Here is an 8216-nt window from a genome sequence, read left to right as displayed (position 1 = left end):
ACGCAAGCAGCTCCTGCCCCTGTGGTTCTCAGCCTGGATGCGAGCACCTCTCGGGGCATCCTTCCAGCACAGCGTCCTGAAACAGCCCCGGGGTGCCTGGCACCCATGGAGGCAGCGCTCTGGACTGGGAGGGATGGGGTGGATGGTTTTGGGGACTGCTGGCATAGAAGCTGTCCCTGCACCACGAGGGATGCCCTGGCCTTCGCCAGTCCTGGCGCTAAGCACAGCAGTTGCAACACATCCTTGGCACAGCACGGCCACCATCACCGTGGCCTGGAGCAGGGCTGCTGAGAAAACCAGCCTGGTAACCTCATCATCCCAGCGTGATGGCACAGAGAGGCAGGAACCCTTCCATTGCTCCCTCCTGCCCTGCTCCCCACCATGATATGGATGCCATGAGCAGACGGATGGTGGGGAAAGTCAGTCCTGGTCCTGCCGCATCATCCCGCTCAGCAGAGGGACGTTGCATTCGGGGTGGCCTGACCCCTCTCCAGCTCCTCCAGCTCATATTCCTCAGCATCAAAGGCCAACCCGTTGGTGCTGGGCGTGGGCTCGCACTCGGTGCTGCGGGTGGTGGTACGGGTGATGCTGGGCGAGTATTTCCGTGTCCACGGCGGGCGGTGGCCAGGGTGGCACATCACCTCCTTGAACATCTGCCGGAAGCGGGTGGACATCAGGTTGTAGAGGATGGGGTTGGCGGCCGAGCTCAGGTAGAAGAAGACACCCGAGATGATGTGGACATACTGGAACATGTGGAGCATGGGGCTGGTCCAGGTGGAGACGAAGCTCCAGACAAGGCGGTCGGTGTGGAAAGGGGCCCAGCAGATCCCAAACACCACTACCAGCATAACTGTGGGGAGCCAAAAAGCTGGAATTACTGGGGGAACGGAGCTCACCCCATGGGACCTCCAGTCCCTGGCCAAGCACTGCTGCTTTTTGGTCTTTGACATAGCAAAGGACACACAAAAAAACATGGTAGAGAGGGAAGAAGCGGGGCAGAGGAAGGGCCCTTTGATGCCTTGTTGACCTCCTGTGGAGGGGCTGGAGGTCTGGACAGGATCTCTCTCCCTCTACCTCCTGCGATGGCTCCTCCAGGCGCTGCTGCACTACGTGTCTCTGCTCCTCACGGGCAGGAGCTGCCTGTGTCACAGCCCCTCGGCCACGCAGTGTGGCCGGGGACACCCCACAGGCATCCAGCCTCCGGGAACCCTGACGCTTGTGCCAGCAAAGTCCAAGGAGCAAGAGCTAGTTGTGCCCTTTCCTTGTACTCTGGTTTTGGTGTTGGTTTTTTTTTTTTTTTTTCTTTTCTCCTAACAAGCCAGCTTTGCTGATGGAAAGGAAAGGGTGCGACATACAGGTGGCCCTGGGGTCTCCAGACCTGCCATATCCATGCCATGCTACGTCTCTGCAGCACACGGGGTCAGGTTCCCCTTTGTCCCCCTCCCAGTCCCAGCGCCAGGGGAAGCAGAGTTACCACTTGCGCAGGACGCAGCCGAGAACTACGCTTGGCCCCATGAAAGGGGCAAGACGCTGCAAGGACAGAGCTGGGGTGGTGAGCAAGGGCACAGAGTGGTGGGATAGGGGGATGCTCCTGTCCAACCTCAGGTCTGTGCATCATTGCCCCAGGACAGTCGCAGGGGCTGCAGAGCTGGATGGGAGCTTGTCCCTCTCTGAGAAATCCCACCACCACCTACAGCACGAGGTCTAAGGAGGGGACAGGTTCCTCCATCGCATCTAGGCTCCTTTCTCTTTCTCACCCAGAGCTTTCCTGGAGTAGAGGAGGTCTCACGGCTGTGAGGAATCTACTATGAGCAATCCCCACCCACTGGGGTGAAGCCACCAGACCTGCCTTTGCCCCAACACCCCGTGAGCCAGCCCCACAGCCTTCCTCTGGGATGAACAGAACCTCTGGATCGTCTGTACCTCGTTTTCCCACCCGCACCCTCCCAACACAGCCTTGGGAGATTCTCCTTGGTTCTCCCCATCCCCAACACCAGACTCCCCAGCATCAGACTCACACAGCATCTTCGTGACCTGCCTCCTCTTGACCTTTTTCTTCTCCCGGGCATTGTGACAGTCACGACGGCTGCTGCCAGATTTGGGTCCCAAGGCCTCCAGCATCTTTTCTTTCTTGAGCTGCAGACCAATGAGCAGGTAGAGGATGCTGATGGTCCCCATGGGCAGGAAGAAGAAGACAATGGTGGTGATTTGGATGATGAGGTTGTAGGTCAAGCGTGGCTTCACCAGGGTGCAGATCTCCGAATCGGGCACCCACCCTCGGCCAGGCACGTAGAGAGGCTGCAGCCCGTGCAGGCTGGTGTTGGGGATGGAGCAGATGACTGACAAGACCCATATGACAACGATGACCCTCTTGGCATGATTCCTCGTCACCACGTACTTAGCCTTGAGGGGGTGCACCACGGCGATGTAGCGCTCCACGCTCAGGGCTGTGACGTTGAGGATGGAGGCGAAGCAGACGGCTTCGAAGAGCAGCGTCTTGAAATAACAGCCACTGGCACCCAGCGGGAAGGGGTAGTTGCTCCACAAGTCGTAGAGCTCCAGCGGCATCCCCAGCAGCAGCACCAGCAGGTCGGACACAGCCAGGCTGAACAGGTAGTAGTTGGTGGGTGTCCTCATGAACCGGTGCCGGAGGATGACGATGCAGGTGAGCGTGTTGCCCACAGCCCCCACCACAAAGATCAGCAGGTAGATGACACAGACAGGGACAAAGAAGCTGGACTGTTGAGGACCCAGGTATTTATCCCGCAGCTGCTCCTCTGTCAGGTTGGCATCTTTGGGATCGAACAAGATCTCTGGGTAAATCCTGTTACAGAGATCGGGTCTGATGGACTCCACGGGAAAACCTTGCTGCGGCAGGGAGAACTCGGGGCTGGAGCAGTTGACATAGGGATTCATGGCTACAGAGAGAGGGAGAGGTTTGCAGGGTGCTTTCCCAACCCCTCACTCCCTCTGCCCCTCTTTCTATTGGTGTTGGGGAGCCAGGATAATGCTGATCACCACGACTCTGCACCCTCACCCCCATCCTGCCCCAGCCACAAACCTCTCCTAAACCTCCTTCTGGGGTTACCCGTTGCCCCTCACCCCATTTCCTATTCACAAAAGAACCCTAGTAGCTCCCCACCCACCTTGGCCCCTTTGCCCTGTCACTGGGAGGATCTCAGCAGGGCTGTCACCTCTCCCTGCTCTTGAAGCAGAGCAAGATACAACCCCAAAGTCAATCCCCAAAAATCGATCCCAGCTCCAACTCTACCGGCCACGCAGAGGGGCTAATGGAGTGACCATAAAACTGCCAGAGAGAAAATTTATATTCCAACCCGAGAAGGACTTACGGCTTGTTGGGAAGCTCCAGATGAAGGCTGAGGTCCCACCACCTCTGTGCCAGACGGGGTCGGGCTGGGGAGGGAGCGTGGGAGGGGATGGAGACTTCACTGCCTTAAGAGGCAGACTAATGAAATCCTGCCACTGCTCTCCCCTCGGAGCTCAGATCGGAAAAGCTGCCTGCTGCTATCCACCTTCTCCCTCTTGTCCTCTGTCAACAGAAAAGCTGACGGGCGAGCCGGGAAGGTGGGGTTGCGAAGGATTCCTCTCCCACCACTGGGTTAGCAAAGCCTGTGCAGAGGCTGGCTCCTCGCCTCAAAGCAGCACTACGGAGAAGATGCTCCTCAGAAAGAGAGAGGAAGCAAATACTTCAAAGTAATAAACTCCATTGACTCTAACAGAGTCCCAGGGGATAGCAGCACAGCCACCTCCCGCCCCACCAGGAGTCTTCGCAATGCAGGGATTTGCCATTTGCGTGGCCTCTGTGGTGAGCAAAGCATCGATCAGCGCTGCTGCTGTCCTCACGCTGCCAGGCACGGGGGCTCAGGATGTCCAGGCTCATCTGGAAGAGATGCAGACAGACCCAGCAGCTTCCCAGGGTCTCCTTGCTTCCAGATGTGCAGCTTCTGGGCCACCCAGCTCACACCCCCACGGTGGTAAGGGGAGTCAGGGTGAAGGGGGGGACACCGGGGGGCTGGGGGGAAGGCTGGGCATGGCAGGGAGAGAGTCAGAGTAAGGGGGCAGGCGGCTGCACATTGCCACCCCACGGGATGGGCAGGCACCCCTGGGCACAGCAGTCATAGAATCACTGAACGGTTTGGGTTGGAAGGGACATTAAAGATCATCCAGCTCCAACCCCCTTGCCATGGGCAGGGACACCTGCCACCAGATCAGGCTGCTCAGAGCCCCATCCAACCTGGCCTATTTTTTATTTTTTTAATGACAAAGAAAATTTTACTTTATAAAGAAAAAGAAAATTTTACTTTATAAACTACTGCTCTCTACCGAAGCCAAAGGGCTGGAGGGTAAATGAGCAGAACAGGACATTATACAAGTGAATCATAGAATCACAGAATAACCAGGTTGGAAGAGACCCACCGGATCATCGAGTCCAACCATAAGTGAAGAAACAAGCAAGCTGGAAATCCTGTCTAAAACCAGGAAGGAGAAGAGGTGATGCCTGCTCATACAGGAGTGACAAAGGCAAAGAAACCTCCTTACCTCTGGGTATGGAGATATGCTAAAATACTGGGGTTATAGCACGGTGCTGGTGACAGCAGGGACAGGACACAGGGACAGCAGCCAGGCAGTGCTGGCAGGGATCCAGCAGGGCTGGCTGAGCAGAGAATCATAGAATCACCAGGTTGGAAAAGACCCACTGGATCATCTAGTCCAACCATTCCCATCAATCACTAAACCATGTCCCTCAAATGCAGATGCCAAGGTTGGTGACAGTGCCTGGGAGCTGGCATGTCACAGCGTGGCAGAGCCAGAAACAGTAGCTGATGGGCACAGATTTCAGTCCCTGCCTCTGGATGGTGTGCAGGCTGCTTTTCCCGTGGGAACGCCCGAGGCAGGTCGTGCTGTACCACTGATGCGCTAGGAGGCTGAGCAAAAGTGCGCTTGAGGGATAGCACCAGGGGATGAAGCATTCCTGGAAATCTCTCTCATTCTCCATCCTTTCCACCTCCTTTCCATCCCTTGTCTGCCCCTCTCTGCTTGCTGGACGCCCTGCTGAGCACACATGCAGCCAGCTTCAAGGACAGTCCCAGCTGCTCATCTCCTCCATCCTTGGGACAGAAGCTGCTCCCTGGATGAAGTCAGGATGTCTCCTACCCCTGTCCCATTCCTCACCCCTGCCCAGGCTTTGCTGCAGGGCAGCCCCGATGGAGCCCCCCAAGCTCCACACCTGCGCCCTTATCCCTGCAAGGACTCTCACAGCTTATTTGTCCTGCACCCCAGTGGGGTTGAGGGGATCACACAGAATCACAGAATGGTTTGGGTTGGAAGGGACCTTAAAGATCATCCAGCTCCAACCCCTGCCATGGACAGGGACACCTCCCACTGGATCAGGCTGCTCAAAGCCCCATCCAACCTGGCTTTGAACACCACCAGGGATGGGGCAGCCACAACTACTCCAGGTAACCTGTGGCAGAGCCTCTCTGCCCTCACAGGAAAACATTTCTCCCTAATATCTCACAGAATCACAGAATCACAGAATAACCAGGTTGGAAGAGACCCACCGGATCACCGAGTCCAACCGTTCCTACCAAACACTAAACCATATCCCTCAGCACCTCGTCCACCCGTGCCTTAAACACCTCCAGGGAAGGTGACTCAACCACCTCCCTGGGCAGCCTGTTCCAGTGCCCAATGACCCTTTCTGTAAAGAATTTTTTCCTAACGTCTAGCCTAAACCTCCCCTGTCGGAGCTTGAGGCCATTCCCTCTTGTCCTGTCCCCTGTCACTTGGGAGAAGAGCCCAGCACCCTCCTCTCCACAACCTCCTTTCAGGTAGTTGGAGAGAGCAATGAGGTCACCCCTCAGCCTCCTCTTCTCCAGGCTAAACAACCCCAGCTCTCTCAGCCGCTCCTCATAAGGCCTGTTCTCCAGCCCCTTCCCCAGCTTCGTTGCTCTTCTCTGTACTCTCTCCAGAGCCTCAACATCCTTCTTGTGGTGAGGGGCCCAGAACTGAACACAGTATTCGAGGAGCGGTCTCACCAGTGCCGAGTACAGAGGGATCTCATCTAAATCTCCTCTCTTTCAGCTGAAAACCATCGCTCCTCATCCAATCTTTGCACTCCCTGATAAAGAGATGCTCCCCAGCTTTTCTGTAGCCCCTTTCAGTACTGAAAGCTGCTCTGAGGTCTCCCCAGAGCTTTCTCTTCTCCAGACCAAACAACCTCAACACTCTCAGCCTGTCATTGTAGGGGAGGTGCTCCAGCCCTCAGATCATCTTTGTGGCCTCCTCTGGACGTGCTCCAACAGATCCACGGCCTTCCTGTGCTGAGGACTCCAGAACTGAACACAGGACTCCAAGTGAGGTCTCATGAGAACGCAGTAGAGGGGCAGAACCTCATCCCTCAATCTGCTGGTCACACTTCTGATGCAACCCAGGATATGGTTGACTTCCTGGGCTGCAAGCTGGTCCTTAGATGGAGGAGCGCGGATGGCCAGCAGAGCCTTGTGAAGCCCTATCTGAGGCGTAACACACATCAGCAATGGTACAACATCACTTCTGCTGCTTGCTTGGGAGCAGATGCAGAGCCTGCATGCAAGGAAATGTCCTGGGAGAGGGAGGGTGAGATATCAGTGTGTGCCCCTAGGAACCACAGCCCCATGCTGTGCAACTTCAGGTCCCTCACTTGTCCATCCACACTGCTGTCCAAAATCACCTGGAGGAGCAACACATTTTCCCAAAGAGGAGACTGAGCCACAGATGTGTACAGATGAGTGAGGTGCCCGAAGACTTCCACTTAGGTGGATTTTTCAGCAGGGAGTAAAACCCCGATGATGCTATAGGGCCTGCTTGTCTTGGGACTGGGGTGTTTGGAGGTTGCTTGTGTTGGAGCAAAGACATACTGCTGAACTTACCAAACTTCAACATCCATTTTCCTGAAGTCTCTTTCTCTTAGCTGAAGACAAGCAGCACGTGGTAAGGATGGTCTGCAAGATGCAAGGACTAGGCAGAGCTTAATTCACTCAGAGACAAACCATCCATCCTCATCAGGTTGCTGGATCCTGGCTTCCAGGTTTGACAGACCCCTCTTTTGTCCTGCTCACAGCTGCTCCCACCCTACCTGCTGTCGTATCTCTTTGGGAAGAGACTCTCAGGGACTGCACATTGGTTCTATCCCTTGGCATCTGTTTCTTGCTACCTGTTTGAGTCCCTTTGGGCCCAACAGCGCTTCAGAGCAATCAGTTCTAGTTCTCAATTTCCAGATAAACTGAATAACCAAGAGGTAGCAACCTCTCTTCCACTGCTCCTCCTCACTGCTTAAAGAGGGTGAACTGCACCTGGGAGCACAACCTTCCAGCTTATTCCCCTTGCTGGGTCCTTCATTGCACTGACCCTGCCTGGGGAGGCAGCAGCACACCAAAACCCACCCCTTGCCACGACCCTCTGTGACCACAGCCCAGCAGAAGCATCTCTGGGCTGGAAGTTTCAGCAGCAAGCTGGCAAACCAGCAGCTCCCTATGTAACCCCAACCCAAGAGCTCTTCCCAGTCACCCTCCCAGAGCCTTCCTCCTGCTCCCTGCTGCATATCCATCCCTCCCCACCAGGCAGCACGAATCTGCCCCTGCCAGGTCCCTCCACATACGTCTTTAAGGCTGGCACACAGGAGGTGAGCAAGGCTGGCTCTGCAGCATCACCAGGAGAATTAAGCAGCAGAAAGAGAAGACAAGCAGCAGCTTTGAAGCTTGAGAGCCGCAGCCTTAATAGCCAACTGCCTCCACTCCCAGCTCTTTCCAAGGATGCATCACTCTCAGTAATTGCAGGGCAGACCAGTGCAGCCTTTTACTGAGCTGCCTGCACCCCATCACCCCCATTTCTTCCCCTGCTTGCACAGGGCTCTGCAGTTTTAACTAACATGCTCTGATCACAGAAACTAGGTTTGACAAAAATGTGCTGAGAAATATTATATTGAGGTGTTTTCAAGGGACAAGAAAGGGGGAAAACATCCATACCATGAAATAACTTGGAAACACAGAATCGCTTTGTTGGAAAAGACCTTTGAGATCATCAAATCCAACTGTATCTGTTCACTACTAAGCCAGATCCCCAAGCACCTCATCCACCCATCTTTTAAACCCCTCCAGGGATGGGGACTCCGAGGATAAACGGCCACCAAGCCAGAGTGGCACTGCATTTCAGGG

At 55.4% G+C, this 8216-nt stretch overlaps 1 protein-coding gene across 1 annotated transcript; it reads right to left on the bottom strand.

Moving 5' to 3' along the window:
* Positions 1-417: 417 nt before the first annotated feature.
* On the bottom strand, positions 418-3622 carry NMUR1 (neuromedin U receptor 1). The gene is made up of 3 exons (XM_069864747.1): positions 3351-3622; positions 2019-2918; positions 418-850 (listed from the first exon to the last, which is right to left on the bottom strand). Exons 2-3 carry the CDS (start codon positions 2914-2916, stop codon positions 450-452), a joined length of 1299 nt encoding a protein of 432 aa, XP_069720848.1. The 5' UTR covers positions 2917-2918; positions 3351-3622; the 3' UTR covers positions 418-449.
* Between the last annotated feature and the right edge of the window lie 4594 nt (positions 3623-8216).

This window comes from Phaenicophaeus curvirostris, chromosome 10 (assembly GCF_032191515.1).
Source record: "Phaenicophaeus curvirostris isolate KB17595 chromosome 10, BPBGC_Pcur_1.0, whole genome shotgun sequence".
Lineage (NCBI taxonomy): Eukaryota > Metazoa > Chordata > Aves > Cuculiformes > Cuculidae > Phaenicophaeus > Phaenicophaeus curvirostris.
Note: the sequence above shows the minus strand (reverse complement) of the source record. Positions and strands in the feature narration are given on the sequence as shown.

What these genes read in the sequence shown, in the direction of transcription:
- NMUR1 (XM_069864747.1), bottom strand. Translation starts at nt 2,916, where the DNA reads ATGAATCCCTATGTCAACTGCTCCAGCCCCGAGTTCTCCCTGCCGCAG. An exon ending in GCAGGTCACGAAGATGCTGT is followed by an intron (nt 851 to 2,018) that starts GTGAGTCTGATG and finishes GGCTCCCCACAG; the next exon opens with TTATGCTGGTAGTGGTGTTT.